Source organism: Seriola aureovittata, chromosome 5 (assembly GCF_021018895.1).
Source record: "Seriola aureovittata isolate HTS-2021-v1 ecotype China chromosome 5, ASM2101889v1, whole genome shotgun sequence".
Lineage (NCBI taxonomy): Eukaryota > Metazoa > Chordata > Actinopteri > Carangiformes > Carangidae > Seriola > Seriola aureovittata.
In genome coordinates this window covers 16,848,503-16,872,551 of record NC_079368.1, presented here as the reverse complement: position 1 = coordinate 16,872,551, position 24,049 = coordinate 16,848,503, and the positions used below count along the sequence as shown (strand labels likewise).

At 39.7% G+C, this 24,049-nt stretch overlaps 1 protein-coding gene across 2 annotated transcripts in view; it reads left to right on the top strand.

Moving 5' to 3' along the window:
• Positions 1 to 24,049, top strand: part of ntrk2a (neurotrophic tyrosine kinase, receptor, type 2a) — an 83,690-nt gene that overhangs the window by 36,176 nt on the left and 23,465 nt on the right. For both annotated transcript variants that reach the window (XM_056375607.1, XM_056375608.1), the window contains exon 14: positions 18,911 to 19,099. In XM_056375607.1, the coding sequence (XP_056231582.1) occupies positions 18,911 to 19,099 (189 nt within the window). The remainder of the gene's footprint in view (positions 1 to 18,910; positions 19,100 to 24,049) is intronic.

The following is a 24,049-nucleotide window of genomic DNA, read 5'->3' as shown; positions in this document are numbered from 1 at the left end:
TGTAACTTTTCTGCACTGTTACAGGTATTTCTGCAGTTGAGGAGTTGGGCCCTGACCCAGTTCTGGCTTTGTTAAATGCATAAACCATCACATGGAAACTTTCTGTGATACCAATAAACTGCTCTGATATTACATTCCTCTTCTGTGTCCTGGGATTGTTAATCCACTAAGCCTCCGCTGCAAACACACACAAGTATTAAGCTGAATCAGTGCATCTTAGCGTCTAGGTACAAATTAGAGGCTGAAAGGGGTCTCTGGTGGATTGTTATGAGGTGACTGTGTGACAGAGGCACAGCAAGGAATCTCAAAAAGCCTTTAGGGGGGCCTAACTGTGAGGTTATTGTCTTTATAGTCACTGCCTAGTGGTAGTAAAGTGAGTATTAGTGATGAGTTTGTTGGTTTTTTCTTGTTTACTTCTGGTCTGCTGCCATCCTGCAAACTCCTCTCTCAGCTTCCACTAAACAGAAATGATGAAGCCAGCTTAAGGGGGAAAGCAGGTTGTTGTTTTTGGCTAGCCTCACCCTGTCCTCAGTCATAAACTGTCAGCTGCCTCGAATGGTTTTCTCCTTTACATTCCTGTCCTGACAGACGTCTCAGGCATTACTTGCCTGGTCTGACTGTATTTCCACTGTGCAGGCTGCCTAATTACACATCCTTCTCCCTCAGACCTGCAGCAGCAGTGGTGAAATTGTTTTGGGACAGGACATAATAAGCGTGTTTTCAGTGACTGTGTGATTAAACACAATCTGGATGAATCCCTCAGTATTGCATGTTTATTCATTAGTGCTGTTTTTCAACCAAGCAACCACAGATGCTAATGGAGGATGAATATCACCACTATCCCAGACTCTCCTAACCCCTGGTCCTCATTAGTTTCTGGATAGGAGCTACAGGAGTTACACTAATTATTTCAGTCTAATTTAAGGACTTTATCCCATAGCCCATGCAAAATTACAGTAAATCCTTAGTGAACAAATCGGCACCTCACAATTCACTTGTAACATTCATGGAAGAAGTAGTGTGCTGTTTATGTGCTGAGCCAGAAAAGGTTGAGATGGTGGACAGGCATGTATTGCATTTGACTCCAAGTTCAATCACAGCTTTGCAGTTTACCTTCCCCTTTTTTTCTTAATAATACCGTTGTTGCCATCCTCATGTATTGTAGAAAGTTAAAATTTGGAAAACGGGTGGCACTGGACGTAAGAAACAAACATTGTCATTGAACAGGAGGCAGTATTTTGCAAAATTGTCAGTTCTTGTCTAATGATGGGGTTTTCATCTCATATTCATGGTGCTCTACATTCTGTATTTCTGTCACAATTTGGCTTTTATGCCACTCCTACCATTTCTTTCTCAAAATAGGGACAAAATACATTTTGTCTGATCAGATTTTAAAGAATCTTATTTGATACTCACACATTCATGTTCTTTCATTACAGTATGTCTCTTGAACAAAATATCAGGCACTTAATACCATAAGATATTTTTAATTATTACAGAAAGTGAAGTGGAGCTGTGGACCTCTTTACTCTCTCTTGCTCCCACTCTGGAGAGGATGACATTTTACCAAGACAAGAACCTCTTCCACTGTTAAACTGAGCGCTTGAATGTTTTAGAGGGAAGTTATGCCAACTTGTTCAGATATTGACACTGTGGGAGATACAAAGGCAAACAATAAGTGTAGTCCAAATGATAAGAAGTGGTGTTTTTATTGCATCTAGACATCTATCTACACATTTGTATCGCTGCAGCAGGAAATCAGTAGAGATGTAACGGAGACCCTGAGGACATGAAGTTGCTACATGAAATTAAATTGAAACCACTGCTGTGACACACCTGGAATCTGACTTTTATTCTCTTTCTACCTCGTCTCTATCTCTCTCCGCTCAGCCGTTTGATGTTTTGCCAGACATGACTCACTTCTCTATCCAACAGTTTTCTCACACACAAACTCTGGCCAGTTTTTTTTTTTTCTTTTGGGTGACATTCCTTATTTTCACTCAGATATTTGGAATGTATTTGAACCTTAATGTCAGATTCAGCAAAGAGGGTTTATTTTTTTTGGCTGGCTCAGCCTCTGTCATAAACGGACAGGTTGGTAATGCACACAAAATCCTCCAACACAGATAAGGCCGTTATGTTTGGCTGTCACAGACTCCCCCCAGTGACGTACCAGGTGTTGGTATCAGCCTGTAATTTTACAAAGAAACATGCAGCTGATTATCTTTTATGTATTATAGATCTATGTGTTTTTGATCATATAGGTGTGGCAGGAAGCTGAAACAGTTGCATATGTTAAACAGCTCTTTGTGCTTTCTGGTATGAAGTTACAATACATGTGGGTATGAGTGTGGCCATTGATTGGGTCGCAGTGGGATGACTGAGTGCTTTAAAGTGTGTGTGTGTGTGTGTGTGTAGGATCAATGAGTTTATTGTTCATGTTTTGGTAAAAGGCCACTTCACCCCTGCTGTGAGTAAATTATTATTTTTTAAACAAACAGGGACTTTAATGGGAAGCTGCTCTGCTGTGACTGTGACCTTTGGTGCATAACTGATTGATAAATAAATATCCTTGGCAATGTTAGTGTGCTATTTCAACAACTAGAGATTTTGTCCCGACTCATGGTCCCCAGATGATAAATCCTAATGACGCTGATGAGACATTTCCAACAGCCTGAGCTGTGCCTCGTGTTCAGCGCAGCCTCATATAGAGAGTAGCGAGGCTGGAGACTCCTAGTCTTGTTGTTGAGTGCCTGTTTGTTTACTTGTTGTGTACTTAAACTTACTTAGTGAAGTCATGTACCCAGGTCTTAACGCAGTGCTCTACCACCATGTCTCTGCCTCCATCACTGACACAGCTTTGCTGTTTCTGGGTCTGATCATGATCTTGAAACTACCATTGCAGCCTTTTATAAATTGTAACCCCTGTGCACATGCAAGCACAGTTTCTGAGCCTATGGTTCCAGATATGATAAATACTGTATTTTATTTTCAAGCATTGTGACTAAAAAAAATTCTGGTGCTGCTCTGTTGTGAATAACATCTGGTTAATTTACTAAACCTCTCTGTTCTAATACTACATTTTTTAACCTTGACAATATTTTACTCACAGTGGAAAAACAATACAAGGTTATTAACGAATAACTGTATATGAAAGACTGGCATAAAACCCCACAGTACATTGCTTTTCTTAGCATTGAAATGACTAAATGTTATTTCAAGCATAAAGCAAAAAGCCTTGTGTTCTTTCTCCATCCTACCGTATAACATCACAGAAACAACTTTTATAACAAATGTTGAGCAACATAATTCTCTGTGTTACTGACACTACCAGCAACTTCTCCTGTAAATGCAATTTGTAATAGGAACCTCAATATTATTATCATTATTATTATTATTATTATTATTATTATTTTACAGTTGTGTTGTTTTCTTTTCTTACAGTTGTCTTGGTTTTTGTTATCGTTTATGTTTTTTTGTGTTTCCCTTCAGGCTGTGTGTTGTTTCAGAACATCCCAGTGGAGGTGGTCTCACGTTAACCGAGACGGACACACAAGAGACTAAAAGAAAGAGAGAAAGATTGCTTGTGTGTGAATGTGCATTTGTGTGTGTATTTGCGTGTGAGAGTGTGTTTGTGAAAGAGAAAGAGTGGGGAGGAAACTAGGAGTGAGAAAATAGGGAACGGGGGACGATAAGGGAGAGAGGGGCATCCACATATCCAACCAACAAAACAAAAAATGTATAAGAAATGAAGGGAGTAGGCTCTGTAGGGGGTTACAGGATTGTGCAAATCCACACACACACACACACACACACACACACACACACACACACACACACACACACACACACACACAGACTGTGCTCAGGTGAATAGTGTCCATTATCAATCTCTAAAGGTAGAAGAACCAGGTAGAGCGCTGAGATGCAGCAGCCCCGATCAACCAATCAGAGAGATTCTTCAGAGACACATAAAAGCCTCCCATTGGATGAATTATTCAGATCGGAGGGACGGAGACAGCCATTAACCTACATCTCCAAATACTCACATGCCTCCCACCTCCATACACATCCCACCTTCTGTAGACACACACAAACACTCTGCTGCTGATTTTGTGCCTTACCACTTAACCCCCCCCCCCCCGTAGTGACGAGGACCAGCTCACCCACAAAGTATCTTCATGCACACTACACAATCCTAACTTTGTGAACAATGGTGTGTAAAAGGTCTTGTTTATACTCAGACCATCTTCAGTCCCTCTATTATCCTGTATAATCATCTGTATCATATCCCAAATTCTAACAGTGAGACTTTCAGCCGTTTCACTGGCTCTCAGTGATCCGGCTGAACTGAAAGAACAGAGCAGAACAGTTTGAAGAAGGCTCATTAAAGTGAGTACCAATACTACTTTGTGAACAGGGGAAGAAAGAGTTGCTTTGAAGAAGAAAAGTGATTTTGTTTGAATTTGGCAGCATCTTTCTGTTGGAGTGGCCTGCGCTACTGCAAGTCACAGTTCGAGCAAGTAATAAAAGTGATTAGAGATATGGGAATGAGTTTGAGAGAAAATGACTTCACTTCCAATTACCTCGCTCTTGTGTGCAACTTAATGTTAAAAAGGATAACTATGTGAAGAGTTGGGCAGGTTTCTGAAATTATTTATTACAGACTGTTAACACCAGGAGTGGCAGAGCACGCTACCTGACTGTTTGGAAGCCACTGCGCTGTTAAACTGCTGCATAACTGTCAAATTAGTTTTGCAGGTATTCACTACACCTGTCAAAACATCCCACACATCCGCCATGAAACAGATTTCTTTTCCTCGTCCTCCACTGCCAGCAGCTGAGTTACAGTGAAAATTTGTGGCCCCTATAAATCAAAGGATGTTGGTTGCAATTTTTTATTTTATTTTATTATTTTGGAGGGTGGGGGGGTTTCTTTTTATAGTGCAAAATGTTTAAGATGTTACATGCCTTGTCTGTAACTTATTAGGGAACATACGCCTTGTCAGTATCCAAAACACAAGACACACAGTGACACACAAGATCATAAATTGAAGTCCCTGTTAAATTAATCATCAGTGTCCTTCCACCCACCTTTCCTCTCTGAAAGACAGATGCAGTCATGCATGCACATCTGGCTATACTAATACAGATGTGTACACTGTCACATAGTTAAGAGAAAGATCCAGGAACATACAGAATACAGAGGAAACCTGAATAGTTTGGGCTTCATTGGACATAAATATCTAAAATCTTAATGCACTTTCTTCAGTGCGTCCATGTTTTAGAACCACAGGATACAATATTATACATCTCAGTTACATTATGGAGGACAGATGCTTATATTCACAAATGCACTCATAAATTAATAATTGCATGCACATGTCGAGTGCTTTAGTGCATCACATGCATGGCATGTCGACATATAGGTAGAATTTTACTTCGTGCAGTCCACCATATTTGCACATGTCAGTATGTGGGATGACTCTGTGTCGTCTCACACACACACACACACACACACACACACACACACACACACACACACACACACACATGCATAGAGAGAGGCAGCGTTGGCTGAGATTGAGGTCCGGGCAGATGTATGGGAGAATATTTGATTTAGAGGGCTTCAGGGTTAAGACACTTTCACTGGCGTGAGAGAAGAAATCACAGTTTAAAATGTCTGAGTACAACCTTTTTATCCCAAACCCCAGACAGCCGAAATGGTCAGTAAATTTAATCGGAAAAAAAAGAAAAGAAAAGCACCATCCTATGTTTTGAGATTGCTCATGTTTTTATATCACATTATCTTAAGCGTGTGCGCTTGAGCAGCCTCTACATCCATTAATAAGAAAAAAGGGGCTGTGCACTTTCACTGATGTATAAAAATCCACATTTTAAGTGGTGTTCATTGACCATGCTGTTTAAACCGCAGTGTTTATACTTTACATATATTTCAGTTTAAAGGTTCATTTCTTTACTGCTGGAGTAATTTTGAAAGTGTCTTTAAACTACTTCTGAGAAATATATGGTGTTTTTTTTTCCCAGGGAAATGATAGGTTAGTGTAACACTGAGATATACTCCCAAAGCTCTCTGAAGCCTTTGTACTGCGAGACTGATTGAATTCTTTAGGAGAATTAGGGAACTGTCAGCAAACAGGAACATTTGTTTGGTTGAACTTTCACAGTCAGTGTAGTTTGGAGGTTTAGTTCTCTTGTGTATTCATACAAAGAGAGTAAAAAGCTCATAATTAGAAGAAAATCCCATATTACAATCCCTTTGGGGCTTAGAAGAAAGAGAAAAAATAATCAATCTGCCAAAGTGCTAATTAGGCGTCAGAAACCAAATGACATCAAAAACCCATTAGAGTGAAGAATGTTTAAAAAATGCAACAAAATTAATAAATAAAAACAAAAGGTGAACAAAATCAATTAAAAATAACCCAGAGGCAATTAACGATAACAGTCAGTATAACAAGTGAATGGAGGGGGAAGATTGGGAAGTGTGGGTGTCTGTTTGTGTGTCTGTGGTATTACTGAGGGTGTGTTTGTGTATGGATCAGTCTGTGTGTGTTTTAAAGGAAAGACAGACTGAGACAGACAGAGTGTGTGTGTTTTGAATTACAGAGGGAAACTTCAACCAGATGCATTAACAGTCTGCTTATGAAATATTCAAACATTTTAGCTTCATCAGCAACATGAATGTAACTTTTGCAGTTAAGATTTGTGGCCGTTGCTAAGTGTGAACTTAAAGCTATGCTTTTTTTTTGTTTGTGTTTTACAATATAGTGCATATGTTATAGCCTGATCATTTACTATGACAAAGTCTTTTCTAAGGTATGCATTAATCACTGGTTAGTGCAAAGGGTGCAAAGTGGATTTTATCAACCACATGATAAAAGCATCTACCAAATGTGACATGACCAGTATTTAAACTCATTGAGGAGAACCAACTGAACATTCAGAGGCCTAAATAACAGGCTTATAAACATGGGAAGATAAGTTAAAGAAAGATGACCTCTAATGTGTCCACAACTTAAAGGAACAGTTGGATATTTTGTGAAATATACTTTCCTTTTTGTTTGGAATAAACAAACAAGATGTAATGTGTTAATTAATGAGCTTTACAGGTGCTAGTAGGTGGATTTTGTTGCAATTAGATGGAGCCAGCCTAGCTGTTTCTCCCTGTTTCCAGTCTTTGTGCTAAGCTAAGCTAAATGGCTGCTGCATTTCCCAAAATGTCAAACTCTTCCTTTAAAACAAAAACTAGTGTGAAGCTGATTTATACTTATGTTTAATCAGGATTTGTTTCACTGGGAGCTTCAAGAGAAATATTTGGTCCATATTTTAAGCTAACTTTGGTCCTGTATGTTCTTATATTTCAACAAGCTAAATGCTGAATTATTTCATGGGGTTTTGAATAACCAGTGTCGCTCATTACATTCCAACAAAATACAGCACAGTGCAATTCAGAAGATATGAGTTATTGTCCTGTAAACCCTTACAGTTCCTATTATAGGGTTGAACTGCTTAGATTTTTTTTTTTTTTTTTGCACACAATTGTACATAGTTTATGTTTGTTCGACCATTGTAAATCGCATACTTTAGATTTTATTGGAAATGTTTTGAAGACGTTTGAGCTAAAAATTGAAAAAATGCTAACACTGGGACAGTACAGTATAATTGGTTTTGAACTGGAAGTGAATGTTGTTTTATCTTTATTTTATTTTGTCCTTTTTATTTCCTTTGGACATTCTGATACACAATATTATTGTTTTATAACTGAACTATTATCAAGTGACCATTTTACCATCTTGTGGTTGTTACAGACATTACCATACCTCATTTTTCATGTGTCTCCATCAGCAATGGTTTGTCCGCTAACTGCAGCACCATCCATAAATATCACCCCTGCATTTTACAGAAAAAATACATTTACATAATTGCACAATGATGACCTTTATACCTCTCCACAGTCAGGATATAAAAAAACATGTCTGAATTATAAGTCATGTCAAGAGCAGCATAGAGACAAAGCTAAACAGAAATAAAATTGCTACATTTGTAGCTACCAGGACTTTTAGGCCATGATCCTCTTCCATAAACTGACATTAAAGCTGCGTTCAAGAGACGATTCTTTGTAATTGCTTAAAAGCCTCATTTGAAAAAGATATTTCCTTCTTCAGAAGAAAGACAGGGTTTTTTTTTTATTTTCAATAAAAGAAATCATTTATTGGCGTCCCTCGTGTGTAAATGTGTCTTTTTCATCTGAGAGTGCAATTGCTTTTAGGTGTGCGTCTCTGTGTCAACGCATATTTTTTTTAGCTGAGTGTTCCTTTATTTATCAGGAACAAAAGGCTCAGTAAGACACAATAAATGAAACTGAATAAATCTGTGTCAATTCGGGCTTTGAAATTGATGCCACATCCAAATCCTCTTTTTTATTGTACTTCCTCTTTTCTGTAAATCATCTTTTCATTCCCTGCCTCTTTGACTCGGCCCATCTCTTAGCTGTAGGAAGCAATAATGTTTCATTCTCATTACTGTCATTAAGGCTTTTCCTTTTCAAACCTTTGAGAATGTTGCTGGGAGTGATGAACTCCCACCGCCCCAAATTACGTCACAAATATTTCTTTTTTTCTTTTATGTCACTGGAATTTAGTCGTTTTCATATAGTTGATGGGTTATGCTTGAAACTTCGGGGAAACGGTGACAGAAGTATTCAGTGTATTTACATTTTAAGCTCAATGTCACAACATTTTCGATGGAAATATTGTTTATTTTTCTCCACTACATTTAATTTGACAGCTGCAGTTACTGGTTGTTTCCCAGATTTTACGTTATAAACGTAAGCTTATAAAATACAGTACTTTGTTTGACGTGTGTGGCTTGTGACTCTGCAGTGTTTACCTGACACCCCTTGTCATGTTTCAGATGTTTGTGTGTTTTTGGCAGTTTCACCTTGTCAACATTAAACTTCTCATACAATCTCATTGAAATAACTGCTCTTGGTACAAAGAGTTAAAATTATCAATTGTTCCACAAAAAGCCAAAGGTTAGAGAAAATTCTAAAAACATGAAAACAAATTATTGTGTCAGAACTTTGTTTGTCTTCTTTCCTCTCCCATTAATCATCTCATGACCCCTCATTTATTTATCGGGCTTGACCCCTGGGTTGGGAACCGCTGCACTTAACCATATCTTTGTGCATAAAGTAGTTCAAACTATAGCTTCACCTCAACCAGCTGCACACACATTGATGCATAGTCGTATATAATAATAGATTAATCACAGATCATCTTTTTTGCAAGACAAATACTTGATACTTTAAGTACCTTTTACTGTTAATAATGAATGCAGGGCATTTACTTGTAATCGAGTGTGTTTACATTGGTGAATTGTTGCTTTAACTTTATTTAAAAGGAACTCAATACGTCTCCCACCACTGTAAACATTATTTCAGTTATTATTACTGCTGCAATAATGAATAAGTATTTCAGTGTTATAGTTGAGCAAGTGAAGCTGGTTTGGGTAGGCTGTTAACACTTTTATATACGCTTAGAAAGTTTAATCTGTAACGATGTGTTAGAAGATGTAAAACATATAAAATCCTAATCTGCAAAGAAAGTAGCTGTCAAAGAAATCTAGTGGAGTCAGAAGCATAAAGTGGCATAAATGCAAATGTTCAAGTAAAGTACATCAAATTTTTACTTTAGTATTTAAATGGACTTTGTTGCTTTCCACCACAGTCAGTTGAATAGATTGAGAATATTGAGATTTATTTATTTATCCCCCCACATCTTTAAGTAGGAAGCATTGGTCTCCCAGTGTGTCATATGAGAAGGTGAATGTGGGTAGAATATTATTTATAGAAAAGATCAGACTGAGGGGGCAACAACGAAGTAACACAGAGGAGGATGATGAAAGAAAGCGGGGTGGTAGACATATGCATGGAGATGGGAAAGGAGATACACGACGTGAGACAGAAGCAGAGAGAGAGAGAAGAGGAAATGTCTATTTTTACCAATGGATGGTACAGAGGAAAGGGGAATGTGATAGGCCTCTGCATTAGGCCAAAGAGGAGGAGGAGGATTTCTGGCTTGTACAGGCAGATTCATGGACATTTACCTAACTGCAGTGTAGAGGAAATTCTACCCATCTACTGTATCCATCCCACTGTTTCTCTGCTCTTTCTCTGCCCTTCTCCCTCTATCCATGCAACATACAATCTATTCTTTGTCAGTAGTAGTCGTTGTTTCCCTTCAAAACTTTTTGTTGATTGTTTGTTGTTCTTTGCATTTTAGGCTCAAAGTTACACATTTATTTGAAGGCTATTTGCCATCATAAGCTGCCATTTCTCCCTGACATGACACATAAATGATCTTTACAGTAATAGGTAAAGTATGCTATTAATAGATTCTGTAAAATAAAACGGTCAATTGATTTATTGATTAGTCGATGAACAGAAGAATTTTGACGATGATTGCAAAAATCCTTGCTGCAGAGGATGTTAGTCAAACAAAACAAGACATTTTAAGACATCAACTTGGATTCTAGGAAGTTGTGATTGGCATTTTTTGCTGTTGAATAAGACCTTTCAGTTTTTCCTCTTTGAAAAACAAAAACGTCCATGGAAGGCCTTTATAGCAAAACAGAGGTCTGTAATATCTGTAATATTTTACAGATAGTACAGATTTACTGATATGGAATTTCAGGGCATATAACAATAACCAATATCCATTTGTTGTGGCCTATGCTGATAAATGTAAATCTCACAAATGCAAAAATGTGAAGCAGACAGTAAAGCACAGACCAAAACACTGTCAATTAATAAATAGACCATCAAGGCAATGTGTAGGAGTTCTCTGTTCTCCCTGTTTTTTTTTTCAAGCTGTGCTTTCATGCAGACACTTTTCCAATTGGTCCAACATCCTTGTTTATTTTTTGAGTAAGAGTTTACACAAAAACTTCAGGTGATCTGCTTCAACAGGACTGTTTGGTTTGATAAGATTTAATTGGCAATTACAATGGAAGCCGACACACCCCACAACTGATTCAGATGTTGCTAATTCCTGATCGGTGCACAGATATGTGACATCACCCTTTTCCAGCTGAGACCTGCCTCACTTCAAACCAGTGAGAAGAACTCAGCAAAAACACGAATACTCAAATCTGTTATATGCAATAACAAAACAAACAAACAAAAAAAAAACGGTTCTACAAGTAAAACTTGGACAGAAAATGGTCTAGAAAACCCCAGTGCTTATTATAAGAAGATCAATTTCATTTACATGTTTCTTTTCCTGCATTATTTTGATTCTATTTACCTTACCATCTTTCTGCCAACCGCTCAGTGAATCTGCTGCTTTTCTTTCCTCACGCTTTAAACTTCCCCTCCTCTCCCCTGCCTCTCGTCTGTCTGTCTCTCTCCACTTCATCCCTCCGTTCCTCTTCATCCTGGATCGATAGATTACTTCCTGTGTTCAGCAGGGTGACAGCGAAGTTTAGAGACCATCGGGTTTATGTTACCAGTCATCTGTGAGTGTGTGTGTGTGTTTGTGTACGTGTGTTTGCACATATTGTGAAGGTCTTGAGGGGTCACCGAGGCCTTCGGGGTCAGCAGAGGCAGCAGTCCTGCCCTCGCACTGAAGTCATAGCGACTGTTCCTCTGCCTGCTTTGATAAAACATCCAAAAGAGGCAGAATGATAGGATTTGCATGAAGGAATTTCCTGCCTTTTTGATTTGTAATTATTTTTGATCAACAGGCAAATTATCATACTGTAGCCAAGCGTTTGTGCCTGTGAAATTGTAAAGAATATCGCAAAAATCGAGTTGTTTCTGCTCTGGCTCATGATGTTCCGTCAGCAGCCGGAGCCAAGGTGGTGGCAGTAAATGTGCCAAGTGGCTAATAACACGGAGACTAAACAACAGTTCAACGCTTGCTTGCTTAATCCGACTTGTACCTGATATCTAGGTCATCCATCACCTCTGAATCTCATCCAAACCCCATACGTCAACCAATCTCCCACTCTGACCTCACTGACCACTGCCAATAAAGTAATCTCAAATCATCAAATCCACTATTATCTGCTAACAACTGTTCTCGCTGTTCCGCTTTGAGCAAAAGACAACCAAGCTGTTTTAACAGACTGACTGACAGGTCCTGATGTCCTTAAATCCCATAATAGCCCCTCTACATCCATTGCCCTGAGGAACATGCAGCAGTAAATGGCTTCTGTTTGTTTGAGGTGCACCCAGAGAGTCTAACAGAGATCAATACAGTCACTCACAGTCATTGTTTTAACTCAGCTCCAGTGTAGTCTCCTGCCATAAAACTCCTGCTCCACTCCAGACCCCGAAACCCCCGGGCTCTCACAACAACACCGGTGTCACAGCAGCAACTAAAAGAGGTGAAGAATGGACTGTCCATACGGGCGTATTCATAGCTGTGTAACACTGCTTGACCCGTTGCTGTGTTGTATCTGGAGCTTCATCATCGTCCATTTTCCATGCGATGGCTGTAATACGTCTGAATTTCTGCAGAATGCTTCAGGGTTGCATTATGGCTGAATTGCAGATGATTTTATTCTCAGCACCCACATCCTGCCACAGTAGACTGTCCTGCTGGCAACAGCGGAAAGACAGTGGATTGCTTTTCTATAGGTTGGAAGCACTGTGCAGCGCTTAGGTTTCTATTATCTCCACAACATTCAAAGGGAAGGGATTTTCCTACTTTCTCGACAAAAAAACATCTGCTCAGTTTCACCAGGCATCTCATTCCCAGCACTCAACATAAACCTCTGACGAAATGGGTCGTGTGGACTGGAGGTCATTAATTTAACAGTGTCATTATTTGTGAGGTGTGTTCTGATTGGATGGCAGCATTGCCCATCCTCCCTTGACAGAAACAGCTGTTCAGTCAGACACTGGGCCATTTGTTGCGGTACACAAACCTGATCAAGACCTAGATGATCAACGTTGTTTAAATGGTGCGTTTGATCGCTCAAATAGTGCTGAGTAAATGTTTCATGCTTTCACTCTACTTAAATAAAGTTTCATACAACTTGGATCCTATTTCATTCTGTTGGTAATTATTCCTATTGTAATAGTAACATTGTTCTCACCAAGTTAATTGCTGAGATCTGGGAACATGGCAACACCACTGAAGTTGTGTCAGACTGAGTAAGTAAATTTTAGAGTGTGGCTGATCAATAATGAATAATTAATAAGGCCAATGCAAAGACACACATGGAGACAAATATGCCCTCAGTGGAACTAATTTAGGCAAAGGCAAATCTGCATATATACTGTATATGTATATATCCTGAGGCAAGAGGAAAACATAGATAGACTGGAGAGAAATGAAGGGTGGGGGTTCTTGGTCAGTTTTGAGCTCAGTTTCAACACCGAAGCTGAGAACACTCCATACTCACGGTTGGCGTGTGCGTGGCTTGTTTCCTTACATTCCAGCTAACATCTGTACAGCGGGTACATTTGCTGTGTGGGGCTAATACATGGACTGCAAAAACACAAACAGGATGCCAGGTGGTTAGTTGATCAAACCCACATGTTCGCAAAAAATGATTAAGAGAAAGCAAAGGCTAAAGGGAAATGTATTCATTTAAATGTTTGTGTTAAATGTACATCAGAGTTTTCATAGTGACTGGCTACTTCTTAAACTTGACCTACAGCACCAACGGTGGCTTTCTTATCCAATGATGGGTTATTGCTGACCTCACTGTCAGTTTTTAGATAACATAACCTGCTGACTTAATTGGATATTGGTTGGATTGTATTGTAGCGATGTCACTGTTATTTGCTGCTTACTTTGCTGAGTCCAGTGTTGTCATTACCAATACAAATGATTGCAAATACTGCCACAATAAGACCCGAGTTGTAATAACCTGGAACTGTCCTTTAAAGAAAATCTTTTATGGTTAAATCTGCAATCCATAACACTTCCCCTTGAACTCTCCACATTCACTTGACAACTGGTGTCTCACTAACCTAAACAGTCACAACACAGCACCTGTTGTTAAAAAGACAAATAGACTTGAAAACAATGAGATGCAGTAATTGGCAGTTTTAGTGTTCATGCTCCTGCCACTCCCTCTCACTCATGACCTGAACTTTGAAAGCAAGGCAATGTAATTTATTGACTGTTAACCCAGGTTTCTCCCGACCAGACTGCGAGGAGCTCCAGTCTCCACCAGTTTAAACATCAGCTCCATTAACGGTGTCGGGTCGTGGGTCTTGACCTGACCCCACTTATACCTTCACCTCTCCTGTCCATCTCTCTCTTCCTCCCGCCGCCTATCATCTCCTACAGCTTTTCATCCCCCTTTTACCAAGTCACTCCCCGTGGGCCCGCTGCCACCTCTTCACTCTCTGCATGTCTCATACACACACACACACACACACACACACACACACACACACACACACACACACACACACACACACACATACACACACACACACACACACACACACACACACACACACACATACACACACACACACACACACACACACACACACACACACACACACACACACACACACACACACACACACACAGAGGCTCCTGTTGCCCCTCGGCTTAACGGTATTTATAACGATCTGACCCTGGGACCTCTCTGTGTTAATGATCTTCAGCCCCTCCCAACACAAACACACACATACTGACAGACAATAACCTGCGCTCTCGTGTGCGTCATGTTTTTTTTTTCTCTCTTTGTTACACTGAGATAAAGTCACAATAGTAGTAAACACCGAAGTTAATTTAGACAATTCAAACAGCCCAAAACTAACAGCTTCATTTCTTGGTCGCAGAATTTCTCCAGTGAGAGAAAATTGAAACCATCACCTATGTGAAACAGCTCATTCTGTAGGACTGTCAGCTGTGACTAAATGGCTGCTTCACATTTAATAATGTTGGTACAGTTTCAATCTCAATTTGAGGCAGAACGAAATGTCTTCATTTAGGTAAGCAAGTAAAATATGTTACTATTGTTTACTGTACGATCAGATGCAGCTTTATGTTAGTAGTGATGGGATTCAGATGATGATCAAATAATTCGACTTTCTTCTGTCCTTGGAGTTTGGAATGAAACCAGGACAAAAATTCAAACAATGTCTTTATGACTGTATTTGTCTGTGTGTTTTTACATGAAAACGTTGTCATTTTACATTTTGGCGATGTCCGCTGAATACTGTTATGTCCACGTTTGGTGATTTGAATCTGAAGGATTAAATTTGCCTGAATGGGTTGACAAAATATTCTTTCTCTCTTCATTATAGACTTAGAAAAACACTTAAAATAACACTTAAAATATCTAGAATATAATTATTTTAGATTAAGAAGACCTGCATTATCTCTAAGCTTAAAGCTATTTTATTTTTGTCCAAAAGAATTAAAACAAAAAACACATAAAACAAATCAACATAATAATAATACTTAATAATAATGATAACTGTATGATTTCCAACAAAGATTTGTAATGTGTGAAAAATGACCAATTGCTCCAAAGCAAACAGTTACAAACAGAATATTTTTTATTCTCCCCAAAACCTGTATGGTTTTCATCTTTGGCTCCCCTTCATCACTCCCAAGACTCTCTCTCTCTCTCTCACACACACACACACACACACACACACACACACACACACACACACACACACATGCACACAGCACATTTAAGCTTGAACATCCCTTCACACAAAAAACAAACTATTGTGCTCTCCCTCTCATTCTTTTTCTCTCTCAAGGTGTTTTCAATCCTCACATGAGTCACCAACACACAAATACCAGCTCATTTAGACTCTCTCTCTCTCTCTCCCTCTCTCTCTCTCTCTCTGTCTCACACACACATACACACTCTCACACACACACACACACACACTCATCCTCACACACAAACAAACTCTCTTAGTTTCTCCCTCTCAATCAAGGCCTGTCAGCAGCACTAGAGCCTGATATGAGGCCAGGGACAGAGGAAATGAACAATGTCAACCAGTGTTATAATTCAGCAGAACTGACCACGAGAGGGAATACATCTCCTGTATTTTGTGCTCAGGGGAAATCAATCTCAATTCATAATACAATGTTTGCAGGCTTATGCTTGTGTCTTGAAGAGGTCTAGAGAAGCACTGCGCCTTGTGTTCACTCCCTGTGTGTGTGTGTGTGAGTGTAATTCTGAATAACACTTCCCTGTCTATGATGAGACACGCTCTGGCTTGTCCTTGTTATTTTTCGTCAACGGACACTAGTGAAAAGCTGATGAAAGACCAAGACTAGATGGAAGCATCCAATTATGGTCGTTAAGTGAGCCTTACACACACACACACACACACACACACACACACATGCACATATAAGTTTTCCTGTTCACACCACTAAATCAGAGATGAAATTGTACATTAGATGACATTACAGAGCTACAAGCATCAAATAGACAATCACTCACATTCTCTTATTACAGCACTTGCACTGAAAAGCAGTCAATTGCTAACCCCTCCATGTACCTGAGTGATTAAGATCATTTACAAGAATTGCATGTTCTCATTTTGTGTGTTAGCGATGAAAACTCTTTCCTCCACAATTTTAACATCCGTTGATGGTGGAGCTGAAATGACTTCATGATGACAGACCTACAAAAATACAAACATGTATAAAATGAATGGTAAAGGAAATGAAAAAAAGTCACAGGAGCCGTTACCGTGCATCCTTTTAAAACCTGTCCACTGGCATTGTGAAGATCTCACTATACCTCGGCAATGTCTTCTAATCTTTGTGACCTTGTAAGCTTTGTTATCAGGGAACAAGAACACACCTGCAGTCACACACTCATGAACACACACACACACACATACACAAAGACGAAGGTGTGTTTTTTCCGTGGTTTTGGCATTTGACAGACATTAAAGCTGCATTGCATAAAGGTAATGGCTACAACAGAAGTAAACATATCTTTCTGGTTGGGAAACAATAGGTCTTTTACAAAGAAGACATTTTGACATCATATAAAAAGCACAGGTGTTAATAATAACATTAACAATGCCTCTATTCAGTTTAGTGATACAGTCTGTGTGCAAATAAAACTGATATTGTTTGCTTTGGCAAGCAACCCGAAGACACAGGAAATAAGCAGCAATGTCATGAAGGTTTACTGCAACTGACAAACTTGTGAACATGGAATCAGCTTCATGGACTGCTTTCACTGTCTTAATTGGAAACTAATAACACCTCCGTTCTGTTGCCAAAGCAAACCATTTTTTCTGTAAAAGGGTTGGGCTCAGTGTCTGACTCATGCCATCCCACCTCTCTTCTGTTTGCACTCTCTTGTTCCACGTTTTCATGCTTTCGATGATGTCTGTTGTATGTAACATGAATTTTAATATCTGGTGTATTCCACCATGGAGAGAAAGAGTAACAGAATTCTGAAGTTCGATACAGAAAATCTTATTTTCCAGAGAACATTTTTTCACTGTCAGTAGAAGAACTGAGGTCAATGACTCTGGATTTCCCGCTTCTTGGTTTTTACTCCTCCAGGTTTCTGGATTCTTGGCATGTGTCTTTTTGAAGGCATACAGTATTTCCCTTGGTTACCCGCCAGCTTAGAGATACATTTCCGTTGCTCTCTTTCTTTGACTTCATCATTAAAATCTGCAGAGCCTGACCTAAAAAAATAACCCATAATTGAAACATGAAAACAACCACAGCTGACAAAGAACGTAGGTGCCCTCTAATGGGACTCTTATGGGCTTAGTCACTCATTTACCACAAGCTGAAATTTGCAAATTTGTCCTCATCCAAACATTGAGGTCAACTCTGTGCTACATGCACTCCTCATCCACATTTCCTAAAAGCAGTATCGTTGTGACGGATAACTTCGTCAGATGACCTCAGTGTAACTGTGTAACTTCTTACTGTGCTGTTGCACATTAAAACGTTTGTGTGTTGGCTGTTGCAATGAGGCTTTTTTGGTCAACCCAAGGATGCATCTCCCTCCACCTCCCACCTAGCAAGAAAGTGATAGGTGGGGAGTGTTCTGACATTACTCACTGTCATCAGGAGGTATACTCATCAAACTTCGCCCTGGAAAGTTTTAGAGCTCTGTTTGACAGAGAAGCCTGTCTGAAATACGTGAAGGGGCTTATTTGTTGGAGACCTGCTCTTTCAGGTGCCTGTGAGACACTGAATTTGTGCTACATTCGGTCCTAACCCAGCCTCCTAGATTAGTTCTAACTAGGCAGAGGCTCGTATGCTCGGAAGAAACTACTTTGTATGACGTGTCATCCAATCACGTCTGAGGGCAGAAATGATTATAGCTGCTCTGAACAGCCACAGTCAGAGTTGGGGTGAAAAGCCTGCCGTCACGGAGTGAGACTTGATAATCGTTCAAATGGGGGATAATGGTGTGCACTTTCAGGCAATCTTTTCTTGAAGGCATTCATGTTGTTGCCCTTGTTTGTACACACAGAAAATGATTATTTAGTTGTGTGAAGCATCAAAAAGACCAATCGTCATGTGAAGTTGGTGTGAACTAACCCCAAAAACTTCAGAAGGTGTGTTCTCCGAAAAACATATGAGAGACTCTGAGAGTGATCAGAGAGCTGCTGTTATAGAATATAACTGACATCTCTCGCTCCTTCTCTTAGAGGTCTGTCGTGATCGATAATAACAGCTTAACCTCCCCACTTTGTGATCTCATCGCCTCAATCTCTGCTAATAACAACTTAACAACATAATTAATTCTCTTGTGTCCTCATACTATTAAAATAGCTGGCACGTGTGCGGAAACATTTCTCCATCTCACAGGCGAGACCTTTCTCGATCATTATAAAGATAAGATAAACAAACAACTCAGCAATGCTCATCCCCCTCCCACCTCTCTGCTTTCTTAGGACCATCGTCAGTGATCAGTAACGATGATGACTCAGCTTCTCCTCTTCACCACGTCTCCAATGGCAGCAACACTCCTTCGTCCTCAGAGATGGGCCCAGACGCCGTAATCATCGGCATGACCAAGATCCCAGTGATAGAAAACCCTCAGTACTTCAGGAGCACAAACAGTCTGCTGAAAACGGACACGTGTAAGTAAAAAAAATCTACCAATGTGTACCCAACTGAACTATGCTAAAGATAAACAAAACATTTATCAATCAGTTGTGAACTGTCCTCCCAAATATTCAGGTTAACTGTATGTGCGATATACACATGGGTTACCATGGTAACATCTTTCCTTGCTGTCATGGCAATAACCTTGGAGCTTCCAATTCAGAGGGAGAAACAGAAAGTCCGTTTATATGCAAGTGTGTGTGTCTTTTTCTGTGTGTGTGTGTGTGTGTGTGTGTGTGTGTGTGTGTGTGTGTGTGTGTGTGTGTGTGTGTGTGTGTGTGTGTGTGTGTGTGTGTGCCCCAGCATATGTTAGGCACAAATCCATTCATAAATTCAAGACTTCCATCCGTGACTCAGACACACATATATATTCCCAGAGCTGCAGGAAACAAAACATGCACAACTCCAACATATATGTACACACAACAAATTCACAAAGCAAGAGAGACAGAAGCGCAAAGAGAAGGCAGTCAAAGAAAAGCGGGGAGGAGACAGAGACAAACAGAAGTAGGAGAAAAGAGAAACGTGAGGAAAACGGAGTGAGATAGCGAGAGTGAGCAACAGTCAAATAGACAGACAGAGAGCACACAAGGTTATTGACCTGGTCCATCAACATGACATTATGATTATTGGCAAGTAATAAAAGCTTCTCCAAGCTTTGGCCTTGTGTTGCAGTAAATTATGGAACTGCATGTGTGTGTATGTGCGTGCGCCATCAGGCTGTTTTTGCTGAGGGCAAGGTTGAGGAGGTATAATAATGGGGGATTGGGAGTTGACCTCTTCAGTCCTGCGATATAACTAAAAGATAGACCGGGATTTACAGCCCAAAGACGAGAATGAAAACGCAGAGAATCAATGAAAGTCAATAAGGGACTGCTGTGTATGTGTATGAGCCTACGTGTGTGTTTTTAATATATTACAGCCATTACAACTATTACTCTGCGTGCTTCTTTGACTCACAGACAGGCCGCATAAATACTGAAAGTAACTGACAGATTATTTGGCACTCTGCCTTTTCAGATCGTATAATAGCTTTTGATGGAGACAGTTTTGGCAGAGTGACGTTAGGTTGCACGCCAGGAAGTGAACTCTTTTTAAACAGCGATCTTAACCAGCTTGTGGCCTGTAATATTCAATGCAGGAATCAGTAGCAGTTACACGTTTCTACTCAAAAGATGGCACAGACCTCTTCCTGGCAGCAATAAAGCAACAATTACTCTGCAGAGATGAAGGAGCGGCGTGTAATTATGGGAACTGTTAGCTGTGTTGCAAAGCTTCAGTTGTGCAGCTCACCTCTGAAGTGAACACCTCATTAACAATAATAACATCAGAGGACTTAGCGTTGCTGGAAAACATGTCACATGCATTATTAAAGAGTTACAGTAAATGCATAGGTGGCAACTACTGTGTTTATGTTTCCCTAATCCCTTATACACATACACAGGCTGTTTGTGTGCGTGAAGCCAGGGCATGGCCAGGGATTTCAGAAATACTGAGATTATGTGCCCATATCCCATAAACAGACCCACCCAGAAACCAAGAGAAGTCTCTATTTTTTTAATAATTTGGATTTTTATGTTTTATTTATTGAGTTATCAGTTTACATATTTTTTAAATGGAGAATTGTTTTGGGGACACACATTTTATTTCCCAAATTATAGAATTTAAATGCTGAAGTGTAATGTGTTTATTATTTTGTTGCCCTGAAAGGAATAGTTTGACATTTTGGAAATATGCAATTTTGACGAAAAGATTGACACCAAACTCATGTCTGCTTGGAAAATCTTCCGATCTGCCAATCATATTTACCAAACATGACATGACAAGGGAGCTTTATCAATCCTTTCATCTAACAATGGCATGAAAATGAATGTTAATATTTGGCAAATCTCAATGTTCTCAACCTCAATGTTCTCTGCTGCCCTGAACTGAGGGAGAGATTTTTCTCTCTCTGTTATGTTACACCTTGCTCTTGCCTTTGTCAACAGTATCTCTCACTTTTTCCACTGTTTCCATCCCAGCATGTATTTTATTGTATCTAGGGAGTGAGGATTAACAATGTTCTGGAAAATGTTTTTCATGAGTCTACACTTGCATACAGTATTAGAAAACACCCATTTATACAGACATGCTGACACACACACACACATTCACACACACACACACACACACACACACACACACACACACACACATGTACACTAAGCTTATGAAAATAGGTCACAATTAGCTACACCTTCTGATAGGAGTGTTTATTGTTGGGAGTAGTGGCTGACTAGAAGGAGGTGTAGTGGAAAAGGTCTCTGCTGGTTCTGCTTTCAAAGAATCTGTCAAACATGATTGTGTATTTGAACTGTCACAGTGTTCACTTCAAACTACCAAACGCACAATTTCCGAGTTGTTCAAGCTGTCTTATGTCAGCAGGGTCTTGGAAAGATTTTGGGCAGATGAGAGAAGGAGGAAGAGAAGAAGAGGCAGATGGAAAATGGGGAATAATTATGTCCCGAGACATTAATTTCTTTGGTTGTTAATAAGATGCTGATTAAGGGGAATAGGTGTGAGAGGTGGCTCTATGGGGAGTTGGGAGAGATCGTATGATGTGGCAGAAGGACGGATGGAAAAAGACGACAGAGGAGGTGGTTGATTAGAAATATTATTCCTCTTGATGTTAATGTTGTAAGCGCTGTCATAAACAGGTGATGGAGAAAGACTGATGGAGCCACAGAGTGGGGGGAAGAACGTGCCTGGATGTGAACGTTTAGAGGATGTTGATTAAAAAGTGATAGGTTTAGCAGCTGAGGCGAATGGCAGTAGGGAGAAATAAATGATGGAGCAGAGACATGCTAAATATGGAAAGTGAGAATAAGATAATGAGGCTGGATAGATGGATGCTAAATGAGGGAAAATGAGCGAATACGATAAGCATGGAAAACGGGTACTAATTAAGAAAAATATCAGAGAATAAGAGTGCAACGTTTGGTAAATGGGGAATAATATTTCCGTAGATCTTAATTAAGGATACTGATTGAGGAGAAGAGGGGTGATGTTTTGCATGGCAGAGATACAGTTTGATAATGAAAACAGGGTGGAAGAAGGAGTGTAAAATTGGCAGAGGCAGACAGCTGGAAAGCAGAATTCATGAGTGATATAACACCATAAAAAATAAAATAACTTAATTTAGAAAGTTCTTGATTGCTCTGTCCAATAATTATGTAAAATTCTTGATCATATGAATACAACATTAGTTGCGATGACATGGTATAAATCTAACAATATTTTTGTTAGATTTTTAAAAAATGGCATGACATGCTGTGAGCCAACGCCAAATCTTCCTGCCAAAAGAAAAAAAAAAAGCAATAGAGGAGGCACTGGTCTGCACACATCAATTTATTTGCTATTTGAGGGCGTTAATTAAGGAGAAGTGGTGCGAGGCGTTTTCATGGGTGAACGCTTATTACACAACCGCGGTAGGAAATGGTGCGGTGAGGTAATTAGCTGGTTAAATGGTGGGTAGTTGTCTTGTGGGGATGTGGGTTTATTGTGTGCTGTTGCTGCACAGGGAATTGTGGGTGTTCTGTGACCTGCCTCCATTGTTTTTTAACTGACGACTTAATGTCATGTGCAATATATCATCTATGTAAATTGAGACTTTTAGCCACACTGATACATCTAGATACTGTTTTCAACCTGTTGCCTTTAGACATTGTGTTTATATACAACTCATATGCAACAGCAAAAGGAACATGATCTGAATTGTGTTTTTATCAACATCATGAGGAAACGTTTTAATGAATGAAGTTGCCAAATCTTAAAATGTTCATGAACTGAACATACAGTATATGCAAATAGTTGTTGCAAATATCTGCTAACTGCAACTAAAGCTTGGTGTGTAGGCAATCGAGATCTTCAGGAAAGATTATCATCTGGGCTAAATATCAAAAAATATAACTGTGACCTGAAGCAGTTTATTAACATTTAACCATTTAGCCTTTCCTCAACCTTGACCCAAAGTGCTTTTGTTGCCTAACCCACGCAACACAAAAAGGCAAACTCTGATATTTCGTGTCAAAGCCTGGTCCTATGTAAGCGTAACAATAACATTCTTGAAAACCTCCTCTGCACAACGTTTATTTGGAACAAAAATGTAGCATTAGCATTTCCCAAAATGTATTTGTAAAATAAATTAGTAATATGTAGGCATCATTTCTAGGATAGGAAACAGGGTTGAGATACTGTATACTGTAAATGTTCAAAGCCTTCAGAGGAGCACAAGCAGACACACACACACACACACACACACACACACACACACATTGCATGGTGGGTGTGTTCTCATCCAGCACAATCTTACACTGAAAATTAGGTGCTTTTGGATATCTGATGTAGGCCAGCAATTCTTATCTCTCTCTCTCTCTCTCTCTCTCTCTCTCTCTCTCTCTCTCTCTCTCTCTCTCTCTCTCTCTCTCTCTCTCTCTCTCTCCCTGTCTCTGTTCAATATTGGGTTATGGTGGACCTCAGTAGCTTACAGTGTAGATCGATGCAGCTTCTGAGAGTCTAGCTTGGCTTTAATGTGATATTCTGAGTGGACAGCTTTTCTTCAAATGCACCTCTTAATCACATCACAGATAAATCTCAGCTCTTGGTGTCCTGTGTGTGTGTGTGTGTGTGTGTGTGTGTGTGTGTGTGTGGTGTGTGTGTGTGTGTGTGTGTGTGTGTGTGTGTGTGTGTGTGTGTGTGTGTGTTCGTTCTAGAGGTACCCAAGTGCGTGTGTTATAGGATAATGTGTGTCTCCTTGCATGCAGACAGTTGCAGAACATCTGGCGCACAGTCAGAGAGACAGGGTTTAGCTTGGTTATAGTGAGGGCACCACGCTGTTAATCATTCTGTAGAATAAAACCTTGTATCATCACCATGGTGAGATGCCA